The sequence below is a fragment of the Calonectris borealis genome, chromosome 2 (genome assembly GCF_964195595.1).
Source record: "Calonectris borealis chromosome 2, bCalBor7.hap1.2, whole genome shotgun sequence".
NCBI lineage: Eukaryota > Metazoa > Chordata > Aves > Procellariiformes > Procellariidae > Calonectris > Calonectris borealis.
The window spans coordinates 163,644,002-163,670,866 of NC_134313.1; the positions used below are offsets into that span (position 1 = coordinate 163,644,002).

The window sequence follows — 26,865 nt, forward strand, 5'->3', positions numbered from 1 at the left end:
TCCTGTTTAAGGCTTATTTTAATTTTTTTCCTGTAATGTAAAAGTGTAAAGATAAAGGGAATGGTCTTGTGGTAAAGAGCACTGGACTGAGTCTCAAGTCTCGTATTAGTTCGTTCTTAGTTGTACCACAGACTTAATTATACGACTCTGGGCAAATTAATTAATCACTCTGTGCCTCATTTTCCCTCTCTGTAAAAATAAAACTAATTTACCTCACAAGACTATTGTTGTGAGGCTAAATCTAGATTATATTCTATGATAAGGAAGTAGTTAAAATGATTGCAATATAGGGAGAAAATTATAATAGTAAGACATATATGCTTCCGGGACATCGTTTTATAGAAATTTCCTTCCTGTGAAGGGAAATAGGTAATCTGATACTGTATATACAGTATTTAACACACACCACCGTAGGGGAATGCTGTATACGGAGAACCTGATTCATCATTTCTCCCTAAAAGAATTTAAATTAAACAAGTATTTCACATTTACTTGGACCATTTACTGATATTTGGGTCTCCTAAAACACCACATATTTCCTTTAAATTGTATTTTTTCCCCCACTTAATTTCTAGATGGATGCATGCAATCTGTCAGAACTTAAACACAGAGGAGGAAGTGGAAAACATAGCTGATATGGGTTTTGACTGTACCATTTGTAGGCCATACATACCACCAACAAACGGTAAGAAGACACTTGAAACCAATGGCAGGATTGCACACTGCAATAAATAGGTTTGGGAATGTGTTACGGTTCTTTTCTCTGGTGGAGATTTGGCTCATGGTAGAAGTAAGATTTTTTCATGTTTATTTTAAGGGCCCTTCTGGAAGTGTCCACAGCTCTTTCACACCCTCTATTGATTGGCTGCAAGGCCAAAGAAAACCTAGCAGAGAGAATTCTGGATAGATTTATTGAAGATAATTTGGGTAAATGACTAAAAGCATTTGGTATTGAAAGGGTAAAAGACGTCTCACTTTGTCAAGTGGAAGGAAGAAAGCAGAGTTCTCTGAAATTCTTAACTGCAGAAGAATCTGAAAATCAATTCTAAGCAGAAAAACTTTCTATATTTCGGTACTTTGAGGCTGTCTGAAGCAGCAGTAGCTATAACAGCAGTCCCTAGAAGCATTTTTCCCCTCCTCCTTCATGTTTTATTAATGCCATTCCCTCAGCTCTCCCAGTATTTAAGGCCAGTGCTTCCCTCTCTAGCTGCAGTCTTTAAAAGAAGTCGCCGTACTTTTCTGCTCAGGAGCCGCCACTTTCTTGTTAAAATGTATAGTTCTTTCTGATGAACTTTGCTCTTCTCCACGCATGTTATCAGTGAATATATATACCAACTACTTCATTAGTCTGGATTACATAGTTCTATAGCAGTGGTACTTCAGGAGCTGAGGTTACTGCAGTTTTCTCTTTAAGCTACAGCATCTGGTTCTGTGGGATGGTACTGGTTAATGTTATTGTGAGTGGCCTGTCAGCAATTGGATTGGCCTATTACATGATTTATAGACTTGCTATGAGGGTGGTATCCCAGGTCTGTTTTCTCTGCATGTCAACTCAGGGGAGTTTCTGCTTCGGTCTGCTAGTTTAACAGAGCATTGACACCTGTACCTAGAGGAATAGATGTTAAAGTATTCACATTAACCCTTTCTTGACGTATCATGAGAGTATGGTAGGAGGAAGGTACAAGACCTAAGCAAATGTTACAAGAAATATTCATATCCACCAAGAAGATGTCAGTAAAATTGGCTTTCCTGATCAGGACTGAAGGTATCATGAGGCATGTGTTCGAGACGTCTGCCAAGAAAAGTTCAATAGAGCATTACACCGGTGTGTCCTCATAACAGCGTGGCAATAATTGTAACTTGCTGAGGTGACCTTGAAAGTTTATATACTCCCTTATCAGCTACACGTGGTTGTGGAGCACTTCCAAGTATCCCACTTTTATCACTATTATAAGTAAGAATGACTTTCGCTTATGTATTTCTACAAGCCACTTCATTTTTGAGATCTGCTTTCACAAATTAAAAAAGAAAGAGGTTTTGTAAGTGGGAAAACCAAGAAACTTGCAGATATAACACAGATTTTTGTTTATTTTGATAATAAGCTTTTGGGCAGTAAGAAATACTGCCTCTTCTTTCTCTTTCAAGCTGGCAGAGCTACCTTTTAGAGATAATTAAAGCCCATAATACGTGAGATGGAACAACTTCACAAGATGATATCAGAGATGTTTCTCTTCCAGGCATAAGCTGGCCCCTGAGTTAGTCCTTCCTGCACACCTTCATGAAGTTGTGTTGCTTAGGTTTATCTTATGAGGAATAGGAACCAGTCCTGCAAGACCTGTTAGGGAGTTCCCAAGCTTTCTTTGCAGGTTTTTTTCACCTTTTTTTTATAAAACAAGTTTCTCTTATTCTTTCATGTTTTGACTCAGTATGTATAATACCTCTTTAACATGTGTACATTTGCAGAGTTGCATGTCTGAGTATGTCATCGGATGCATGTTCATAGAAATACTTGCATGTACTTTTATATTAAATGTTTCGGTCTTTCATTAATTCTTCTACAATTCCTTTGAAAATTTTCTATAATTTTTTTGTTTCAAGATGAGAACAATAAGCATTTGATAAACCTAAAGAAACAACTGTTAGTTAACAGTAGAAAGTTCTTAAAATGTACCATATTGTGGGATTCTTATTGGGATGGTTCTTGCTCTTTCCCTTTGATGTGTCACAGATGTGTTGCAAGTATTATTATAAGCTTTTAAACTACTTTCTTTCTAGATGAAGCAAGAGCCCCTCAACCTAGTAAATTACCAATACATTGCAGGTTTACTGTTGGTAAAGAATAAATACTTCTAGCATGTAGGTATTGAGAAAGAGCTTCCATTTTTCTCGCTTCAGAAAGTAGAAACTTTTAAATTTGTAAGAGCTCTTCCCTATCTCATCTTAAGAATATCAGATGCATATCTGATAATCTTACAATGTTACCTTCTTCAGGAAACAGAAATAAAAGAGAAATAGTTTTTTTCTTCTTGAATGTACATAAATATCAAAAGCCGGAATGTGGTAAGATTTGCTCCAAAGCAGTATACCATAAACCTTCATTACTAGATTCTTTTGAAATAATCATCTCTGATAAGTGTTTCATCAGGTTCCTTTTAGTATGGTCTCAAGTTACAACATATGTCCCCCAGTGTATTGCTGTGCCTTGTAGAAATTTTTTTTCTAATTTAGATTGCTTGAATATTACAATGACTAGCAGCTGCTCTAGATAGCAGCAGTTTTTCCTCTGTGCTATAATTCCTGCACATTCAGGAGAGATGTGTGCATCTCTCCTCTACATTCACTCCTAGACAAGGCATTCTCGACCATCTTGCCATCACTTCTGCCTTTCTGTCATTTGCCCTTGTATGTCATATGTGCCATCTGCAGATTTCATCCCCTCTTCACTTACTCCTGTCCTCTCTCTCCATCCACATATTCCAGCTTCCTCCTCCTTAGTGCTGTTTTTCTTTCTCTGCAGGAGGCAAAGGGACCAGCTCAGCCTGGTTTTCTTTAGCTGGTTACACCTGATCTGGTAGCAGTTTCTGGTAGCTGCCCATGTGCATGTATTCCTCTTGTGGCTCGAGTAAGCATGCCCACAGAGGCAGTGAGGAGTTCATATCACTTACTAATTCAGAGATGCTCGATACTGCCAGTGATACACATATTATGGCTGGGAAGCTCTGTTGTACAATTTTCATGAAACTGAGTTAAATTTTTCTTCGTTCTGAAACTTAATTCTATGTAGTTTACAAATACAGGATACAAAAGCAACATAATACTATACGTTAAAAAATTAACTCTTGAATTTTTTTATTATTTAGCACGTGTACTGTGTCGACTCTTATGTTCTTGTAAGTTACTGTATTTACAAAGAAATCCCTGCGTCATGCACACAGTTATGCAGGCATCCAATAGTGCTCTGTTAGTGTTGTGTTTCTACATTAACCATTTTGCTCTGTCCCTTATGCTGATTTAATTTATTCCTAGAATTGTTCTTTTCTATTACAGCCTTACAAATGGCAACTCCCTTTCTTTTTGAAACTGTGATTCTTCCATCGTATTGTATTCTGTGCAATTATTTGTTTTCAACTGAAGCTACTAAATCCTGTATGTTATTCAGCATGTTTAAACCCTTTTGCAAATAAGCATAATAATTTTGGTTAAACTTCAGCTAAGTGCCTCAGAAAGCACTTTTTTGTTCAATTTTTATTTTTTTTTCCCCTTGAACAGTCTTTCTCTAACAGTACTCTGTCTGTTATCCATTTTATTGATTTTAATCCTTAATCGGCACTCTAATTAGCTCCTTTTCTGGAAGTCTGTTTGATACTGTCTTCAAACACTGTTTGTTTGTGCAGCTTTTGAGAGTTAGTCTCTGAAGGCCTCACCTCTGCCACTATCAGCTTATTTATTTGACTATTTCAACTCTATTCAGTCTCCAAAGCTAAAGTGGTTCTCAGTCTGACCTGCACCACAAGAATGCTCCCTGTTGTTTGACTTTTAAATAAGGATTTCACATTCCCATTCACAGCTGTCTTTCTGAATTTTTGTTTACCTTAGATTCCAATTCAATAATTGCTATCTCTGTCTTAAAACATCTTGGAAATTATAACCAATTAAATGAACAGATGACATCTTATTCCACTTTGAGTATTTCTTACAATCTGCCTTTTTTCTGTTGTCTCAGTTCAGTGCTTTTGAGTATCTTCCATCCTGCAGCTTGTCCCATATTTTTTTGTTTCCCTCCAGCTCAGTATCTCTTTCAAAATCTCATTTTCAATTACTTTTCTTCCTTGTCTTTTCCTTCCACTCCTGCATATCAGTTTTTCAGTAATTCTCACAGGCTCCTTTCATTTACTAATTGCATGGAATATTGATTTTCTGTAGGTCATATACTTTAGTTACACCTTACATAAAACTTTTAAAGGACTATAGTTTTTGAAAACAGACTTTCCCTTTCCTTAAATTTTTTTATATGCTTAGAAAGCATCCTCTAGATTTCGTATTCATTCTTGTATTTAGCAAAGAATTTAAGTGTTGCTTGGAAGCTTTTGTACTTTTCCTAGTCTTGCCTCCGACTCTGTGATATTGTGTGTGAGATGGTCAGCAGCAGCACACGTGCAGTGGTCTGACATGTCTGAGAAACACTGAAGCTCCCACATGAGCTTTGCCTCAGTGGTCTCATCTTGTATGGCAAATGCAAAATAGATACTCCAGATGTTTGTCTGAGTCTTAAATTCAGCATGGATAAGATTTCTAGGCAAAAAAAGAAAAAAGTGTGGGTAAACTTGACTATATGGTAACGCTAACCATGCCAAACTAACAGGTCTTCTGATTCTAGTTCTCAGTGTTTGTGAGATAGAAGCTTCTAATTTTCACTTTACTTACTCTGTCTACATAATCTCTGTAAAGTCACTACTAATATTAAAAGTCTAGTCTGCACATCACAGGTTAGTGAAGTGTGATTACGGTTATTGTAATTAAGGCAGATGGGAAGAGCATTTCTGTCCACAACAAGAGTAGCCTAGTGTTGTAGGACATTTTGATCATTATTTGTTCAGACACACTGTTGCAGTGCTTCCCTGAAGTGCACAAGCTGTGGTTTTAAAATTGAGTTTCTGCTGTTCCATTTATCAATATTCTTATCTTGAATAAGAATTACCCTATCTAACTTCAACAAGTCATGTCTCATCTGTTCCCAGATATATCAGCCTTATTTCGTTTCTCATATGTATTGTATAAGAGACCTGACAGCATAGACACAGCTGGAATCTTGTATGTAAAGCTGTCGGAGTCTGCCTGCCCCTCCTTGGGTCGATACCCAATTCTGAAACCCCTCCCCTTTTTCACGCTTAGGTCAGCAAAAGCTGGATGTCATGACTAGCGTAGAGCTTACTTTCCAATCCAGTAGATCCAGTGTATTCATTTGCCCTTGGTCCAGTAGAAGGAGATCGTTTACCATCGAGTTCAGTGCTGTTCCAATGCCATTCTTGGCTCTGGAACTTGGGGAACTTCAGTTTCTATCAGGCTTGTTTTGTAGTTACATCTTCTGTGGCACTGAAAAGCACGTTATTTTAAAGGTGCTCGTGAATGTTGCCAACAGTATAAATTAGGGAGTTAAATAGAACTGTTTGAAGGAAAATTAATTGATAGTTTCAGTTTAAATCAAGTCACCATTTTTAAAAGTTGAAATTATTTTCCTTATATTTTTCAGTGCCTTCTTTGGACTGTTGTGATTCATCAGTTGGAGCTCAGATTATTTCAAAATCAAAAGAACTAGGTAAAGAATGTAAATGCTTAATCTTTGAACATTTAGCATATTTTAAGGGTATATTTTTACATGAGAAAAAAATTACTTTTTCTATGATTTTATAACACACAGCATTAACTATCCTTCAGTTACTGCAGCATGCTTTTCATTTTTTTTTCTCATTCTCTTGTCTGTCTTCTCCTTTGCCTGCCATACCTGCACTATAATAATTACTTTAAATTATGCTTTGATCCTGCAGACTTAGTTGCTTGCCTTAATATTAGCGGTGATAGCACAGTGAGGCTGAGTCAAGCATGTACACAAATGTTTACAGGCTCGAGCTGTAGGAGGACACAACTTTTCTGCTTTGTCTGGTTTGTGCTAGGAATTTATAATCTTGACAAGCCTACTCACAAGTCACTTTTTATAATGATAGTTCATAACAGCTTCCATCATGTTAGGACAGCTTCCATCATGTCAGAATATTTTCCATTTGATACCACACAAATGTAGTTCTGAGAGAAGGTTCTCCCTTCAAATTTTCAATCTGAAAAAGAGTACGTGATTTTTTTAAAGCAAACACACTTTTTTAGTTCAATGTAAGAAAACAGTCGTCTGGGAAGAATTGTGTTCAGAACCAGCTGTGTTTTGAGGTGTGAGATGTTACATAAGAAAATATTTTTGGTTAAAGGGAACAGAAGTTATGATGTTTATATGTTTTCAAAAACTGTGTTATCAAATCATTATTTAATTGGCTCCAAAGAGCAAAAGCATCATTGCAGCCTCTTCATTATTTGGTAATTCCCTGGAAGTTCCCAAACCTCTACTTGCAGGGCCCCAGCACAGGTGGCAGCGCCTTTCTGGATGGTGAATTAAGGAATGTTAGAGTTTATCGGTAGACTCAATTGGTATGTAACAACTTGAGGAAGAAGCAGTCTTGCAGGTCTTGGGAGACTTGGGTTCTACCCACGATTTCCAGTTTGATCTTGAGCGGCTCACTTGATATAAAATGGTTTTTGTCTGCCTGTAAAATAGGGCTCATAACTTGCCTGAGTTAGCAAGAGTTTTGGGAGGCTTTCGGCCATTAATATGATGAAGGTACAGTGCTGGATGAGGGCCTTGGCTGATAAGCAAAGTAAGACTTGCATAGTTTTCTGTGAGTGCCAGGGGTACAGAAATACCCTGGAAGGCACCAGTTTCCATAATCAAATCGTTCTTTCTAATGAATCCTTGATGTACATTGTTTTGTAGCAATATAAGGGATTGTTGCTGGATTTGACATCAGACTCTAAATTATAAAGCTGTAACTGTAATGTATAAGACAGTATCAGATATCTCTGGTTTATTTATACCAATTTCCTCACTCATGAATCAGCTCCATACATGTGGATTATTAACTCTTAAAAGTGCTATTCCTGAAAATCTAAGACTTGTAAATTAAAGAGCTTTATATTGCTGTTATGATTCATTTAACTTTTATAGACCCACCGAAGACATACACCCAGGATGGAGTCTGCTTGACAGAATCCGGCATGTCTCAGTTACAGAGCCTAACTGTTACAGTACCGAGAAGAAAACGGACGAAACCAAAGCTTAAACTGAAGATTATAAATCAGAACAGTGTGGCTGTGCTTCAGACACCCCCAGATGCCCAGTCAGAACACTCAAGAGATGGGGAGATGGATGACAGTAGAGGTAGCAGTCTACTTTTGGCATGTGTTGTATCTTGGAGTGTTGCAGTACACGTGTGTATTGCAGATATCCCTGGGAGTTTTTATTACACTGATAGTCCTATGTTCTGTACAGAATGCTTTATGGAAATTACTTGAACAATAGTCATGGCTCGTTGTTGTCCATTTCAGGGATTTTTCTTGTTGTTGTTCTGTTTATGGGTCATCCATCGTATAGGAAACTCACCTTTCTAAGCCTGGCAACACTGGAAATACAAGTTGCCTTTTTGTCTAATCCTTGAGTTACTCAAGGGTAAATATTGTTCACTCACCGAGCACAAGTGTGTTTGAGGCTCTCAAATTTAGTGCAAACACTGTTTGAAAGTGGTAACGTTGTCTCAGCAAAGCAACATCTAGATCACTGTAAAGCTGGTATTTAAAACAAAGGGGAAAGTGGAGTAAAAAGCTCTTTGCTGAGAGTATTTCTTTTTTCTGAAAGAAATAAGGTGGGCTGACCTGAGAATCCGAGGAAAAAAAAAAATTTCCTTGTATTTCCGTAGACGAGCATTTTGTTTGTCCTCATCTCCAAAGTCGGGTTAAGACAGAATTTGAGTTTGGAAGTGAATTCTGGATGTTCCTCTAGTTCAAGTAGATAACACTGTATGTAGAGTCCTACCGAAGGATTTTGGGTTCCAGGATGGGGTATGCTTGTAGTCTGGAGGGAGAGGAAGGCTTAACAGTATTTTTGTGGCCTCCAAGGCTGATGAGAGATGACGGGTCTGGGCTAACGTTTGCCTATCTAAACACATCCCTGTGTATGGGGATGACATTTCAGACAATGGTAAAAGCCCTTGGGAGACCTCCTTCCACCACAAGTCTAGACATGGGGAAAGATCCACATGTCCCAGAGCCACCAGTACTTGTCTCATCTGCTTCCCTCACAGCTGAGCAAGCACAGCAGCCGCAGCCAGAGGAGACCAAAGGTGGGAGATGAGAGTGGGAAAAGCATGTAGGAGCAGCCAGACCCACTCTTCAAATCCCTGCTCTTCAACACTAGAAACAGCAGCCAGCATGGTGCAATAGCATTCTCCTGTCCCCTTTGCCAGGGTCTGGCTGTACATCCTGATAAGTGTGTTGGTAGAATAGGTGTTAATCCATAGCCTGGGGAAAGGCTTACTTAAACGGCAGGTGTGAAAGTCATTACATTAGTCATGCAGGTGTCTGTTAGGAGAGGAACAGAGGAACATAGGCACCCCACCTCACCACAGTCTAAAATGCTTTCTGTTTATGCAACATTGCCTCGTTGTTAATCAGATTAAATGTCATAAGAAGCTTTTTTTAGATACAGAGAGTGTACTTGAGATAACTGGGTAGTTTAACCATCAGTGCAGTTTCGGTGTTAACTTGTTGATACAAGTATTGTTCCTGTTGTTTGATTAGGACATTCTTACTGTCTGCTGTTGACTAGAAGTGCATTTTTTTTATACTAGCTTCTCTTTATTTGTTTATAACCTTTAAAACAGTTAACTAGGGGTTTGGTACATTATCCTAGAATTACACTGACTTAAATTTCATCTCATACTTTCATATAGTCCATCAGGTGGGTTGTTGAAAGCAAAAAATGCTTTTTGGTTTTGGTTTGAAGGCATAGAGAAGATTTTGCTTTGAAGATAGAGAATTAACCACTTGTTGTTCTTTTTCAGTGGTTAATCATCTTTACTTTTACAAACATGTGCCTGTTTTCTATATAACTTTGTCTAACTTCATTATCTGCTTGTTGGCTTTTATAGATATCCCTTTTCAACTAGATAACAAGATATATAAATGTAATAGCAGAGTATGAAAGAGAGAGCCAAACCTTCTAGACTTTAATTTCAGTTCTGATCACCTTTCATTGCCTTTTTGAGAGTTAGAGCACATTCATATATGTGATGGTAACAGCACAGCATATGCATGGTAGGTAGGCTGGATTTCCTGGAAGCTCTACATGTGCTCTGTAGAGTGGATCAGTGCCTGTTCTCTGATCGTCTGAAATTTTTGTATGAGCGTCAGGATGAATAAAGCTGTGTCACAACTTTGATTGGAGCAACATAGTTTAGTAATTCCAGGCAAACAGGAATAACCCTTATTTCGACCCTAAAGTTCCAGGTGGAAAAAAGAGGCTGTATCTGAGAAAACTGGGCTCGTGGTGATTTTGTTACTATCTCATCTATAGGCTTTTATCAGGTTTGGCATTTCATCGTGTGTTCCACATTTTAGACTCCACTTGAAAGTTCAGCTCACTTTGTGGGGGCTTCAGCTTTGGTAGGCTTAATGTGGCTCTTCTGCTACTATTTGTAGAGCTATGCTTTGTAAGTAAATGGGAAGGACCACTGTGGGGTTTAGCATTCGGCATACTGCTTTGTGTAGCAGGACACATTAGCACTCAAGCGGGTTTCTCTTCTGCCAGAAGTGGACACATTTCAAAGAGGGCTCAGCCATGCTCTTAAGGGGAGGAGGGAATTGGCTGTGGTGGTTAGTGGGGACTGCCTTTGCCAAGCCACCAGCTTTGTCACTAGAACTCAGAAAAGTCTTCATCGGTGGGAAGGTCTGGTCTGTGACCCAGCTTGTGGAAGAGCAAGGGTTGTAGTTTTACCACAGCAGAAGTGGTATGAAAGAGTCCAGCTCTGTCTGTTACAACAGTATTTCTCCCTCTTATAACTGCATGTGGTTTTAGACCATATAGAATTATACCAAAATTATATAGGTATAATAAATGATACCTAAATGCAAAGCAGGGAATCGGAATTCCAATATCTTTTCAGAGGCGAGAGTGTATTTAACATGCTTCAAAAGCTTTAAATAAAATGAAGATGTAACGTCATTATTATATTGACATTTTGGGGATATCAGAAACAGAATTAACTCACTCTCTCTTCAACACCAAAGGCTTTTTAATGCCATCATACTTTACATCTGTTTCTACCCTGCTTTCCCACAGAATATAAACTCAAACTCAAAATTACAGTCTTCATCTTCAAGGCTGAGTAATTCCTTTGGGCTGAATTTTCTACTATATAAGTCAAACTCCTCTGCATAGATAAGTGTGCTTTCAGTCAGTGTCGTGGTTTAACCTGGCAGGCAGCTAAACACCACACAGCTGCTCGCTCACCCCCCCCCCCCCCCCCCACAGTGGGATGGGGGAGAGAATCAGAAGGGTAAAAGTGAGAAAACTTGTGGGTTGAGATAAAGACAGTTTAATAGGCAAAGCAAAAGCCGTGCGCGCAAGCAAAGCAAACCAATTAATTCATTCACTACTTCCCGTCAGCAGGCAGGTGTTCAGCCATCTCCAGGAAAGCAGGGCTCCATCACGCATAGCGATTCCTTGGGAAGACAAACGCCATCACTCCGAATGTCCCCCCTTCCTCCTTCTTCTCCTAGCTTTGTATTCTGAGCATGACATCATGGTATGGAATATTCCTTTGGCCAGTTTGGGCCAGCTGTCCTGGCTGTGCTCCCTCCCAGTATCTTGTGTGCCTGGCAGAGCATGGGAAGCTGAAAAGTCCTTGACTAGCCTAAACACTACTTAGCAACAACTAAAACATCAGTGTGTTATCAACATTATTCTCATGCTAAATCCCAAACACAGCACTACACCAGCTACTAGGAAGAAAATTAACTCTATCCCAGCCAAAACCAGGACAGTCAGTCACGCAGCTTCAAGTCAAGAACCCTCCAAACTAAGAGTCATTATACATTATCTTCCAAGTGCAGGCTGCAGTTTTTCAGTCTGTCTTCTCAATAAAAAAAAAGCCCTACCAAACAAAACTTAGGAGGACAGTAAACAAAAAGAAGTATATATTGTTAAATTGTATCCATATTCCTTGATGTATGGCTAGAAATTGCTCAGACACTCAGAAAATGCGATAACATGGGCTTCTGAAAGGGGCGTCAAAAAAACTTTTGATTCACATATAGTAACTATAGCATTTATTCTCTGGTTTTCTGTAGACATCATCTCACAGGAAATGTATGTATGTACTGGGTCTTTGTGTATAGATAGGATGGGTTTCCCAAAAGTGTTTAGAGAGTATGAATATCTATCACTCTTCTGAAAAATCTCATATTTGAAAAGTCATTCTCAATCAGTTTCTCAGAAATCACTCAGATGTAGAAATTTTGGAAAAATATCTTCTTTCCCTTTTGCAGTTAAAGTTACCATTGCCTCTTTTCTGCAGAAGGTGATCTTATGGATTGTGATGGAAAATCAGATTCCAGCCCAGAACGGGAAGCTGTGGATGATGATACCAAAGTGGCAGAAGGAGCTGATGGGATTAAAAAAAGGAAGCGAAAACCATATAGACCTGGTAGGATACAATAATTAATATGATTGTGTGTCCCTTGTTTGTTTTAACACTTTTTTTCTTCTAATTAAAAAAAAAAATTAGAAAACAGTATGGAATTCTGAAGTATTCCACTGCTAACTGTTGATTTTAGATTTTTTTTTTTCCCCTGTTCTGTTTAAAATAATTTTTAGTCCTCTTATCAAAATACATTTCCAAAGGTTGCTGCCTAGCAGTATGCCTGTTCTTAGTATGCTGTCGATTATTGGTTAGTAGTTCAAATCTATACCTTGTATTGATCCTTAACTTGATAGGAAAATGTACTATATTTATATAATTGATGAAGGCCATTTTTTGTGTGTGTGGTATGTATGTATATATATCTGGCAATATCTGAACTTCAGAGAACTTTTTGCAGGTGCCTTATTTATTTTCTGAAATACTTGATAGGAGTAATTTACTAAATATTTCCAGATGACTTCTGGCAGCGAATTTGGATGAATTCAGTTATTGGATTAATTCAGTTATTTTAATTTATTAGTGCAGTTGACTCTTAATTATCTTGACTGTGCATTAACTGTATGTCCTCGGTGCAGAAACACTTGAGCTGTCTCCAGGCAGAAAAAGCTAGAGGTACCTAAATGACTCCATGGGAAGTAGCTCTGATTCATTAGGGCTAAACTGAACCCAAGATAATAAGCTCTGGTGAGGCACCACCTAGCTTTTTGAAGAGCCCCTGTATCACATACCTTGGTACGTCTCGGAATCTGTGTTCTGTGGGTTTTGTGTTTCATTATGCAGCCTCCCACTACTTTGGATAAGAAGTTGATTGTAGTCTTTGCAGTCACAAATACTGTTTTTGCCAGTCACACCCATCCTGCTTGGGGCCATATCCTCTGATTATGAAGACAGTAGGGGAGGAGAACAGAGGCAATGAAATGATTGAGGAGGTGAAGGCAAGGAATACAGTGAAGGAAGGAAAGGAAGCAGAAGTTACAACATGGTCCAGTTTCTCTTGCTTCTCTCTCAGTAGCTAAACAGATCTCTACCACCTTTTACCCTCCCCACGTCATTTCCCACACTACTGAGTAAGAGCCCTGTCTCAGCAGGTCACGCCCATGCGTATATTGCTTTCCATCATGGGCCCACCCTGAGGAGATGGTGGTACAAACCCACATCACTTAACAGAGATATCCTTTTTCTCTACAAGTAATGTACCTCAACAAGCCATTTATTTCCACTGCTGGGTCCTCATCGTTTGCTCGGAGTGGTTTTGGATCATGAGTTGAGCAGCCATCTATTAGTTTTCTGCAGCCAACAATTTCCCTGAAAAATTAAACAAACATGAATCTGATGCATGTACATACATACACACCAACTGTAAAGGATCAGGAGCACTGAAGTCATTCTCTAGTGAAGGATTCTGGAATTTCAGGCAGTATGATGTTGATTAATTATCTTTTTATTTTGTGATATGTCCTTCTCTAGTACCATCATCTGGAGTGGTGGGCTCTCTACAGCAATTTGTAGCGGTTTTTTATGGTCCTTCAGGGTTCTTTAATAGGTTTCGTTTGGTAGATTGAATTCTAATTCTAGCAATTCATCAGCCAAGGGAGGGGAAAACCAACATCTGAAAGTTGCCAGGTTTGAACTTCTTGTGGATGTTTAACAGTCCTAAAATTCTGATCCTTTTTGATAATTACATATATACCCACCGAGACATTAAAATTCAGAAATGTTTCGTAAAACTCCGAATGAAAACTTCTCAAGTATCTCTGATTCATTCTTAGACCTCTACAGATGCAGTAGTCCCCTTTACCTGCAGAATAATCTTGGCTCTCATTCTTACTATCAAACATAGTTTTAATCAATATACTGAATTTTTGCTTCCTTGTTAGGTATTGGTGGATTTATGGTACGTCAGAGAAGTCGTACGGGGCAGGGGAAGACTAAAAGGTCTCTCTCCAGGAAGGATTCTTCTGGATCTGTTTCTGAGCAGTTGCCTGGCAGAGATGAAGGTAAGTGCAGAAACTTGTTTTTAAATTTTTGTTCATGCTTAATGCAATAAAAATAATGCAACTCATCAGCATACAATTCTTTCCAGAGAAGTGCTACAAAGTAAAAAGTTTTTTTGTGTTTGTCATGGTGGCTTTATTAATTCAACTGAAAATACTCATTCCTACATACTTATAATTTCAGTAGAGCCCATGAAACAATGAATTGCAGGCTATTGTGGGAGGTAAATAGTAAAGATTATAAGGACTGCTGTATTGCATCAGATCTCTGTTTAGCCTAGCTTTGACCAGTAAAAGACACAAAGAAGTGGAAGAAATGAGGTAGGTTTAGAGCAATCCTATTTCTGATACACCTTCTTCCAGATGTAGTCCTGATCCAGATGTGTCTTCTGGACCATCAGTTTTAATATTCACCAGTGTTCCATGTTCCACAAATGTGTCTTGATATTTTTATGTATCTATTTATGCTCTGGAAAATCCTACATCAGTGAGTTCAATGATATACTATTGTTGCCTGAAGAAATAATTCCTTCTTATTTTAAACTGGGTATCTGAGAATTTCATAAGCTACCCTCGCATTTTATGTTACGAAAGATGATTTTTAAAAAATCATTCCATATTAATTTGTAATACAGAAAGATTTTCTAGATGTGTGCCATATTCCCCCATCAGCTGTTGTCTTTTCCAGGGCTGAAGAATCCTACTCTGTTTGGTCTCTCTTCTCATAGCAAAGCCATTTTAATGCCTCTGACACTGTAGTATTCAGTAGATTGGGCACCTAACAAGAAGTCAGATTTTCTTGCTTGCTACATGTGATTAGACTAAATTATTTCATCCATCTGGATTTGTTCACACTATCTAGAAAATCTAGAAAATGTTGAGGTATCATTAAGGTGAGATGTGGTATATGTTTAGTTCAGAGCCTGTTTCCTGTGAAGTCAGCAGAAGGAGGCAGCTGCTTCTAAAGGTTGGCTGATTATCTCAGTTAGAAGACTCTGGCCTTTGATTTCTCCTATTATTCTCTCCTGTCTGTTTAGCTACTGTGTTTTTGACCTTTCTAGAGCCAGATCGGTCTCTTGCTATATATTTGTACAACATGGTGGAGACTGGATCTTTACTACAGCATCCAGGCAGTATTAAAAACTAATAGTTAAATATTGTCCTTGCTTGCATTTGTAGAACTACTTTTTGAAGCCAACAAATGTTTCTTTTATCAGTGCAACCCAGTATTTTAGCTAGGTCCCCTATTCAGATGTAGCGCTTGCTTTCTCTTTAATATTAGTGTTTTAGCTTGTTTTTTCTGCTTTGTAAATATTATTTCAGGGTAGTATACTACATTGTTTCAGGTAGTGCTGAAAATTTTGCTTTAAAGTTTTTCATTTCTATAGGGATCTGCTCCTTTAAGTAAAAAAAAAAATGGCTAAGAAGTTAATTCCCCATTCTGGGTAACAGTACAATGCATATTGTTAAAAAGCAGTATTCTTAAACAAGTATTCTTCAGTTAAAAGTTTGAGCTTCTTTTTGTCTGCTCAGGCACAATTGCTTGTTAAGAAAAAAATAGCTCAGAAAAATCTTTGTATGTTTTAAATCATCATAACTCACTGAGAGCCTGCTTCTCAGCCGCCAGTACTCATCAGCCTTACCAAGTTTTTTGCTGCTCTTGTCATGTTCCACCCCCTTTCTTTGCAAAAGCCCACTCTCAAACAATGCAGAGGTCACAGTGTTGGTGAGCCTTATTCTACTTGCTGTCCTCTGAATATGGTACAAGAGATCACTACAGTACAAAGCATAGCTGATTTTACTACCACAATAATATAGTTTCTTAAATAACTTCCCAGGGTCATTAACTTCATGTAATTAGCTTTGGCAAGACAGAAGTAGCAGGACTTAAAAAATTCTGCTTTTACCTGCGGTGTTTTCCGTGGTCTGTTGAAATATACTGAATGATTGATGAGCACTGTGTACTTTTGTGTTTATTAGAAAAAACAGTGCCACTTCGGAATATGATAGCTGAATAAATGTGTAATTTTTCTTGAAGGGCTTCCTTATAGATTTCTTTTTCTAGCCTGTTCATTATTTATACGACAGTCTTTTCTCAGATTTAAAAAAAAAAGCTTTTTACCTTTAATTGGAGAAAAATTATATGTATAAAATGTAACTCAACATTGATGATTTTGAAAATACTACTTCAGTGGAATTATCTTTGAAATATCTGGTCGGATGGCACCTACAATTTCTCCGAAATTACCAAATTCTTAGGTGGCTTGGAGATACGACAGTTAAAGGTCTGTCTTCAGCCAGTGCGGTACAGCGAGGCAGCAATGTGACTAGTATCACATATGGTATTTGTTCCTGTCAGAGCCCAGATGATCAGGTGGCAGTTCACAGCTGGCTAGATAAAAGCCACCTTTAGAATACATGTAGAGTGACATTCAATAAACCCATGCAACCAGATAGGTAGCAAGATACGTTAGGTATGCTGCCACAGTACCTTTAGAGCAAGATACCAGGTATTTTATTTATTGGTGCTTGAATGTTACTTTTTAGGTTGGACAGAACAGCTGCCAGACACTCCAGTTGAGGAGTCTACCCCAGCTTCTGAAAGTACTGAGAAAATAAAAAAGCGTTACAGAAAAAAGAAAAATAAACTCGAAGAAACCTTTCCTGCCTACTTGCAGGTAAAGCTATTGATATACTTCTTGTATAAATATATTTGAAAACCTAATCTTTGTGTCTTGACTCATAGTTCATTTAAACCATTAACGTTTCTTTTCAGATTCCCATTTTATCATTCAATTGAAATGGGTTTTCTGTAAAGAACGTTCATAAGTTTGTACAGAAAGCTGTATATTATGTTAAATCTCCAGTCCTCTGGTGTTATTTCTCAATATATGGATCTCTACTTGTTCTGAGAGGGGGAGGAGTGGGGGAAAGAAGCCTGATACATGACGTTTTCAGCATTCAACTCTGTAGGATCTCTTAGCCTGATCATGCCATATCCTCAAGATACTAATTTTTCTTTTCAGAAGATTATAGAACATGATTTGATAGGAGAAACTTGTTTTCCTACAGTTTTGTGGTTTTATATGCCCTGCATCTCCCTACTAGAATAATCTCTGTTCTTTCCCCCGCATTAATTCTGTGATGTCCCCAGCAGGTAAGAGGTAGCCTTCATGGATAGTAACTAGGATATTAATGGTGACTGAGCAACTTACCTACCTTCAACTGGTTTATAGATGTCTCTCACTGAGAGCCATCTATGTTATTTGGCTCTAAACATTATTTGGCTCGCTCTTCTTCTCAGCCACCTTTTTCATGAAAACTTTATTATCTTGTTCACCAAACTTCATGACATAGACTGTACTGCAGTTCGACGTTAGGATGATTTTGTGCGAAGTGAAATGCGGTGTATGGTCATTCTAGAATTTGGACCACAGTGCGCTTGCATGTTTTTCATAAACTTCTTGTGTGGCTTTAATCAAGTTGCTCAGTAGTATTCCCCTTCTTCAGCTGTCCTTTTTGTGCGAGGAGAAATATTTTAAATACTGAAAAACTTGTGATATATATTATAACGCTGTATTGGTACGCAGTCTGTGCCACATACGACTGTATTTTTTCTGTATGATTTAAGGTGTGAATTTGATCATAAAATATTAATAATGTACCTACCTCAAGTAAGTTGAATCCACTATATCCACACCTCATAGCCTGGAAGAGCTACTGCCATACTGGAAGGCGTGTGAGACTGAGACTACATTTTTATATTTCTAGTAATCATTGGCTTTTAATTTTAACTTTGCCATTTACCCAACTTTTTCAACAGATACAGTATTCTTCCTACATTGAATCATTTTGCCTTCTTTGCAGGAAGCTTTCTTTGGGAAAGACCTACTAGATACCAGTAGACAAAACAAGATGAGCCTAGATAATTTACCTGAAGAATCACTTCCACTCTCATGTAAAACAAATCTGACCACCAATTTCCTGGATCCTTCATCTGACCCCCTTCTTAGCTCAACCTCCACACCAGCTCAGGCGAAACTGGGACCTCAAGGTATACAAAGCTAAAGTTAGTGATAATTCAGTAGTTCGATTTTGTTGTGGCAACTGGGGCTTTTCCACTTTCTTTTCTACTTCTCTCACAATGTTTATCTGATGTATTTTTCAACATTCTGTATATTAACTGTCCTTGTGAGGTTAAGTTACATTGATAATCAGTGATACTCAGCTCCAGGGCTTCAGCTTTTTCAGAAAGAGCAGTGGATGGCACAACAATTGGCACTTGAAGCAAATCTGAAACTCCTTGACTGTAACGTCCATGTCTATAAAATTAATTCTGTATAAGAATAAGCATACAGATCCATTATAGAAGAAGACAAAAATAATCTAATTGAAAGATATTTTTAGTAGTCTAATGAATATTAGTTGGATGAATATCATCCAACTTTTATTTTCTTTAATGTTTTAGATTATTTTAGGTTGCCAGTCTCCTCGGAATTTTTGGTTCACCATGTCCTTTCTGAACATGAGTGCCCTTTCCAGGTACAGTTTGTAGCCCCTAGGCAATCTTTTGCTTTTGCTGTTGCAAAACCTTACTGAAGTTACTGCTGAGAGTTTTGCAGATTAGCCAGAGGGTTGTAAAGTGCTGCTGAAAGGGCAGCTTCACACAAAGGAGCAATTAAAAGCAAAAATCTTACTGTCCCTTCCAAATTATTTTTTTCTCTGTGTCTTGTAGTATGTGCTGTTAGCTAGAGGTGCCTTACCATTCTGCATTTTTAAACTGTTACTATTTCTTGTGTATTTTAGTTAATTTGTGGCTTGTGTTTCAGCTCATCCTCACAAATTTTTCCATCTAAAAATGTTTACACACATTGATAAAGTTTTCCGTGTCCAGAGAGTCATTTGAAGAGAGGTTGCTTATTGGTGATTGTTACTCGGTGAAAACCTACTAAATGAAAAGCAAAAGGCTACATTATAATTAAACATTGATTGTTATACAGTTGAAATTGTAAGTAATAGAGAATGCAAAAGTTAACTTCCCCTGAAGGGGAAAGCACTGCAAATGGAGTATTTCAAGGTCTGTATTTCTTTGGTTCCAACACTACAAGAAAATATGCTCACGTAGACTTTTCTTCACCCCAGCATTCTTCTGAAGCCAGAGAAATACAGATTCAAAAGTCTTTGTTGGCCTATCCAACTGCAAGATTGAAGTCATTAATATTCATTTATTATAGTAGTATAAGGTTTTAGAAATTTATGAACTTGATGTTAATTTAATGCTCTAGTTTTCCAAAGTTTGAAAGGAATTTTTAAAAAACTTGTTCTTTATGAATAAGCAAAGATGTAAAACTTTGTCATTTCCTCTTCTTTTTATTCAGAAATAAATCATAACGAGGTGGCTACTAATAAATAAATCACTAGCGACGGTTTTAGTGGATAACCTACTGTCTTTCCCATTTTATATACAAGAGACTCAAAGGACAGTGCTTTCTGGCCGTAGGAATGTTTTGAACAATTGTGCCTCAACTGTTCAGATTTCCGGCCAAAATTGTGTCCAGACGGAGCTGTTTGTTGTATTTGGAGCACCAGTGGGTGAAGTCATCTGCCAGTATTGATCATTTCCAGTGCAATTTTTCTTAACCCTTTCACTGTGACTTTGTGGGAGACAGTTACTTCCGCAATAGCATCCACACGTGTGAGAGAGCCAGATTCATTTTGATGGTGGAGACCCTGGTAAATTGGCTAACTGCTGAGCTAGCAACAGTCACATCTTCCCTTCTGGCTGGTGTGGCAGAGGAGCTGGAGGTGAGAACAGTGTCCGAGGGCACCTGTGATATTTTCGTCGTTTCGATACAGACCTGGCTTTGGAGCAGGAACAACATGAACTGCTTTATTCACTGCCCTGGGAGGCTGTAGGACCATATTGTTACTGACTGTGTTATTTTCCTACGGTGCCATTTCTCACAAGGATTGCTGACTCCTGTGAGAGCCCTTGCTTAACTGGGTAGGTCTTTTCCACAAGGAAGATGTTCTTCTCTTGGAAACTCCACTTGTTTAATCCTAGGATTAAGGGTTAGATATACTTGTTCATCTTCCAAAGAGCTCCCGAGCATCTAAAGAGGAAGTTACTCTATCTGTGTGCATAGGGCTCTTAGGGAGTCGAACAGTGATGTGTTCAATCTGCTTGTGAACTGACAGCGCACTTCAGTGACACGTTCTGTGACTATTTATTCTTAGAGCTTGGTTAAGGGTAGCTGAAGCTTTTGCTAGACAAGATTGCAGTCGTGATGGGGATTGGCAGAGCTGGCCAGAAGAGGGTTTTCGGAGTCCTTTGTTTACTATTAATTTCTAGTAACTGTGACTGAAGTGAGCTTTAGACTCCCAGTCCTGATTTCTCTCTGGCAAAGAGGTTGCAGTTTTTGTTTTCAGTTACAAGACTCCTGTGGTTTTATAACATGTGCGGCATACTACGCAGTGTATTCTGCATGGGACCAACCCTTAAAATCATTTCCAAGACAATGCTAGAGCAGAATGTGAAAGGTTGCTCACTGGGAATACAGAGCACCACATCTCCAGGGTCTCCCTAGATGTTCATGGGTAAAGCTGAAGGTGGTGATTGGGTTCTGTTGCATCCTGAGTGGTCTGAGGACTGTCCACATCTCTCTTGAGTTTCTTGACCTGGGTATCTCTGATGAAAAAGAGGCCACTTGGCGAGGTGTGTTCTGTGAAGGCTCTGGCAATGTGATCTTTCCTTTAGTGGAAATAGCTCAAATTCAATGTATTTTTCCTAGGGATGCTGAAAAAGTCATCTGTTTAAGTAGGGTCTCCAGAGAATGCTAAAGAAATTCTTCCTAGACAAAAAGAGAGGAGTTGTCTGAACCTCTGTGCAACTGACTCAGATGCTGCTGAGACATTTTATAACTAGATACGTTATTGCGTGATTAAACATCTTAGGGTGGCTGCAGTGTTGGGAGAGACGTTTTTATTCTTTTAGAACTTCATAAATAAATAAAAGTAAATGCGTCGGAGGAATCAGGATCACAAGATAGCAGCAGAACTGTGCTGTCTTAGAGATCCAGCATTACAAGCAAATTATTTTCCTTTTTGCTTTGTCTTAGTTTTCATCTCCATTCTGAAAGAGGCAAATTGATGAGCAGTATTGAGCTATTTGTTTGGCAGCAGATGTCAACCGGCTATTGATTCTGAACGGAAGCAGCTGACTAAAGTGATTTAGTTGTTTCCAAGATAATATTTAGCACACATGGAATTAAAACGAGGGAAAAAATAGAAGAAAAATGTAAAAATATGCTTTAGAATAGATGTCTTATATGAGGCTTATGGATCGTAGAGTCTAGCCCTCTGCTATCACCAACACTCAGCCTTTTTATAGACCTAACAAGCTCCATTTTGAAAGCAGGTAGCTTTTTTCTAACCTACTAATCTCATTGGAAGGCCATTACAGAATCTGATTGCCTTAATAGTTAGGAGCCCTCTAATTTGAAGCCTGAATTTATTCACAGCCAGTTTGTAGCTACGGGTGGTAAACTCTTCAGTTATATCTTTCCACCTGAGCTCTTTCTAGTTACTTATTCAATGTAATTATATTCAAATGAGAAATTGAATTTTTAGGGACTGTTCCCAAGCACGTTACTAAGGGCTGTGGAGAAAAACACCATAACATAAAATACTGCAGAAGAATTAAAGGCTGCTAATAGAGTCTCGGTGCATCCTTCATAAGGGCTTTTTTCTCTCCGATACTTACCTGCCCTCAAGTAGGAATTCAGGAATGTTAAAGAACAGCTAAAGTCAATCCTTTGCCTCCCAGCCAGCTGAAGTCATTAACATCACCTTGTGGTACCTGGTGTTAGTTACTTACTTGAATAATTGGTATTAGACCAAATTGCCGGAAGGAAAACAAGTATGTCAAAAAAACCCAAAACCAAACCAACAACAAAAACCAAAAAAACCCCAACCCAAATCCCGACAACTAGGTTCTGTTTAAAAGCTTACATTTCATAGTACTTTTTATCAGGTACACAAAATAGCTATACCCACAAGTGATGTGGTTTCGAGGCACTTTTTAATACTTCTCCTGATACTGATGGGAGCCAAATTCTTTATGTACATGTAAATGGACTGGTCTGCACTGGCAAATTTAAAACATGATTTAATTAGGATGGTATCATCTTATCTGCATTACAAAGGATAAAAATAAAGAATAAAAATAGTAAAGTGAAGAAGAATCATTTTCATTTTGTCTATCAGTAATGGTAGAAGGGAAAAGGGTTGTCTCTGAAAAGGAACATTTAAATGACTGTAAAATTTAGTGGCTTGGAAAGTAGCCTTATGATATAAGTAAATCCTTGGCACCAGGACTCTGAATTAAGCTAGAAATACTTTTCTGGGGCAGTTGGGTTGTAACAGTGGGAAAGATAACCCGTATATCTATGAAGTATGTTTGTTCTTTGACTTTCTGGTCCCTCTTCAACCTGCCTGTATTTGTTTTCCACATTGTACATTGTATGATTTGTATTAATCCCTTTTCTCTGTTTAATTATATGTGTATTTGTATATTTTACCATCTCTTCATGATTCATTGGCCTTGCAATGGTTGCTCGTGTACTTGTGATAGTCTGCAGTTTTTCTGAAAAATATTTTTCTCAACTTTTATTTATTTGTCAAACGATTTTCTTCAAATGTTGCACATCTGTAATAGTCCTAAAAAACTAGTTAATAAAACTCAGATGGGCCATTTGGAGTTGTTTCTCTCTAATGAATTGGATGTCAAGAAGATAATCATATCCAGAATTTATTATTTAATAGTAAATAATTTATTGCTAGGAGCAGGCCAGTTTTTCCTAGACAACAAACAAACATGACATTTCTACCTCTGGCTGTTCTCACTTCTTCAGGATTTCTTCTGATCTTAAAAATAGCATCTCCAATTTCCATTTACTTACTACTGCTTCTTACTGTTATGTTTTACTTCCCTATCAGGGTGTAGTAACTGGTTGCTCCATAGTCTTAAGAAAGGTAGTGATGATAAGAGAAGTAACTGATCGCTTTCTTACCTTTTTTTTTTAAAAAAAATATTCCCTGATGATTTGCTGTGAGCTGTGTCCTTTATAAAACCTATTTGTTGACTTCTAAATTCATAGGCCTTTGTGTCTTAGAGGTTGCACGTTCTCACTAGATCTTGGGGTTTTTCCCCCCTAAAACCATCTAGTCTTTCTGCCACATGACTGATTACATTATCACTTTTACTGTGCTGGAGAAAATACTAAACAATGTAAGCATGTGAAGATGGCTGCAGTACTGGCTGGGAGGGGATGCTAGGCAGCACAGTCTCTCACCCCAGAGTGACTTGCAGTACATAACACACTACAGAAGTCCCTTACAGCCTGGTAAATCTGTGTTTGAGTTTATAACTCAAGCTATAGTACATCACCAGAGTCATGTATAAATGCCACGACTGGTTGATTTTATTTATTGCATCTTATACAGGTAGCACCGACGATCCTTTAGCCGATCTTTCTGAGGTCTTAAATACTGATGATGATATTCTTGGAATACTTTCTGATGATTTGGTAAAGTCTGGAGATCATTCAGGTGTGTATGTTTAAAAGGTCTCTCTGGTATTTGTTTTCTTTTTTTCTCTTTATTATAGATATATTTGTTGTATTCTATCTATAGGTTATGCTCTAGGTGATTTCAGATACAATTTTCATATCTTAAGAATACTTTGGTTTGAGATGGTTTTGTTGTCTTCTACCAAAAAAAAAAAATCCCCAACCTTTTCAACATTTTGTTTTACTTGGCTCTTTGCTTTGCTGCTTGAGAAAGAATAAAATGTAGCTGCCGTTGTCTATCATACCTGCGTAGCTTTTTTCAGCATGCAGCTTTTTCTTTACTTTTTTTTGTTTTCATGTTATAATCATCCATTTTATCTGGTTTGGGTCCTGTAGGTCTTGATTTATGCACTTTCCAGGTTGAGAACTCACCCTCCCCATTTGGTAAGAAACTAAACAATGGATGATCCATGGTTAGAAGTAGTCATCTTTCCTAGTGGTTTTAGCTGAAAGAACTGCATGTGTAGAAACTAGTACTCCTTTACTGTGTCACTAATTCATGCTTTCATTTCCACTCTTTCTGTGGTGTTTGAGTCTAACACGACCTATAAACTCTGCACTCCGCATTTAAGAGTACTGCATAAAGTTTTGCTTACAGCTTTTAAAAACCTTCCTGAGTTTTTGTGTTTCATGATACAGAACCATGCATTTTCTTGCTGTCACTGTTAATTGTAATATTACTTCTAGTAGTAGTGTGTAGTTTTTATCATAGTGGTATCTGTTGTAAATTAAAAGCATTTTAGCAATATGTATATATTAAAGCATGAATAAAGCAGTCAGCATTAAATCTTTTTGTTTCCACTGGATGATGATTCATCACTTTATGTAAAACACAGGCTGACAATAAGTAGAACGGCACGTTTCATTAATTTAGATTTGTTTTTATTGGGTATCTAATACAGAAATATATTTTAAATACTGAAGCGTATAGTTCTTTTTTTCAAAGATCTTTCTCGTTTGAGAGATTTATTGACTTGTAAAGGGTGTTTGGAAATTTATGTAGTAAGTTATGTTTTCTCAGTACCAACAAATCACTTTGTTTGATGTAACCCAGAATATTCAGTAGTTGTTTTTGAAACAGAAACTGCTATAACTTGTTTGATATTGACTACACTTCAACAGCACTTCAGTAGATATTTAATGTAATACCATAAGAACATTGGGGTGAACGTTAAGGTAAATGAGGATGAACGATATTGACTGCTAGTGTGATTGTTTTTAAAATGTGAAAAATAGTTACAGTGGAATCTATATACTGAAAACTATACTCGCAGACATGCTGTACCTAAACTCAGTAGTCTTACTTCAACAAAAATTTCCCATTCTTCCAGTTGCATTCTAGTCAATTAACATTCCTCAAACAATACAGTAAACTGGAGGTAAATAGTGGGCAGTTTTGTTTACTTTTTCTAATGAATGTCTTATTTTGCGTTACCTTTCAAATCTTAGAAAGTCTTGGTTTAGTTGATAGCTCAGCTCTGGGGGGGGGGGAAGTTTTATGCTCTGTACCAATAAATTTTACTATTTATGTCTAACTTAATATTCTTTCTTCCTTCAGCTGGATTGGATATTGGTCCCATCTCTGATGATCCTTCTTCTCTGCCTCAGCCAAATGTCAACCAGAGTTCACGACCATTGAGTGAAGAACAGTTGGATGGAATCCTGAGTCCAGAACTAGACAAAATGGTCACAGATGGTAATTTTTTTGTCCTTGATCTTGGTCTTCTAGAAAACTTAAGTAGAAATCTTCTCTTTTTTTTCTCAAATTACTATCTATGTATTATAACATACCTATTTGGACTTGGTTGCAGAATAAATTTTATTGCATCTTTTGATGGTAACTCATCCTGTGTTGTCTTTACTTTGTCCAGGTGCTATTCTTGGCAAATTGTACAAAATCCCAGGTACGTGCTCTGATCTTTGTTGTCTTTCATAGTATATAGTTTATAAACAATGCCAGCCAACTCATGCACAGTGTTTTTGCAGAGCTAGGAGGAAAGGATGTTGAAGATTTGTTCACAGCTGTATTAAGTCCAGCAACCACGCAGCCAGCTCCTTTGCCACAGCCTCCACCTCCACCACAACTTATGTCTTTGCATAGTCAAGGTATGTTCCTTTGTTACTTTTACAGCAGCCTGGTCAGGGGAGCATTGTTAATTTATGAAATATTATTCTAAAACTGTTCTGAAGGGGGTATGTGATTAACATGCATGTAAATACTGCTAATAGAACGGGACAGTTATTTTAGATTTTTCTGACATATTGGAGCTTTTATTTTAGCTGACACTTTCATATTTTTGAAATTTGTCTGTGATAAAGCATGTGTTCTCTTTTGACTTTACTCTTTAATTACTTTTGAGTACCTCCTCAAGAGTAAGGAAAGAGTCTGTATAAAAGTGATTTACTGCATCTTAATTTCCTTTAAGAATTCAGTTTAACATATTAACTAGCCCTATCAAATAATAGAGAGAAGGCTAAGTAATTTTGAAATGTATCTGGGAGATTATAATTTATTTTCTTTGTTACTACTAAAATTATCGTGAGTTGATACAGCATATTCTTGCTCTTATATTAAAAGGGAGATTGATTTTTTTTTTTTTATTTATTTTACCAGTAGAGCTTTTTTTTTTTTTAGCAGCATGTATGAGCATAATTAAATGCACTCTTTTCTCCACATCACCTCTAGTGGATTTTCCCTGAGCTCATGTAAAGAGTGCCCATTCTGTTATACTGGTACTACAAAAAGTAGTATGCAAATTGTTTCACCTGTGAATTAATTATAAGAAGAAAAATTATTCATTTCCTAGTTGGATGAATTTCCATAAAAAGGAAAGACTTCAAAAAGTCTTAGAAAGGAGAGATTTTAAAGCAAATAATGAGGTGATTTAAAGCAAAGGATAATATAGATATCATTGTTTCCCAGTTACTTGAATACTTGGAGAT

The 26,865-nt window shown here is 37.6% G+C and overlaps 1 protein-coding gene across 36 annotated transcripts in view; it reads left to right on the forward strand.

Annotated features, from left to right (window-relative positions):
* Positions 1-26,865, forward strand: part of KMT2C (lysine methyltransferase 2C) — a 203,131-nt gene that overhangs the window by 136,467 nt on the left and 39,799 nt on the right. For 22 of the 36 annotated variants that reach the window (XM_075144199.1, XM_075144194.1, XM_075144193.1 and 19 more), the window contains 12 exons: positions 576-685; positions 6,251-6,316; positions 7,769-7,981; positions 12,174-12,302; positions 14,177-14,296; positions 16,841-16,971; positions 18,161-18,347; positions 23,798-23,902; positions 24,259-24,306; positions 25,481-25,618; positions 25,794-25,826; positions 25,909-26,028. In XM_075144199.1, coding sequence (XP_075000300.1) covers positions 576-685; positions 6,251-6,316; positions 7,769-7,981; positions 12,174-12,302; positions 14,177-14,296; positions 16,841-16,971; positions 18,161-18,347; positions 23,798-23,902; positions 24,259-24,306; positions 25,481-25,618; positions 25,794-25,826; positions 25,909-26,028 — 1,400 coding nt within the window. The remainder of the gene's footprint in view (positions 1-575; positions 686-6,250; positions 6,317-7,768; positions 7,982-12,173; positions 12,303-14,176; positions 14,297-16,840; positions 16,972-18,160; positions 18,348-23,797; positions 23,903-24,258; positions 24,307-25,480; positions 25,619-25,793; positions 25,827-25,908; positions 26,029-26,865) is intronic. The other 14 variants (XM_075144190.1, XM_075144200.1, XM_075144204.1 and 11 more) reach the window with 6 other exon arrangements.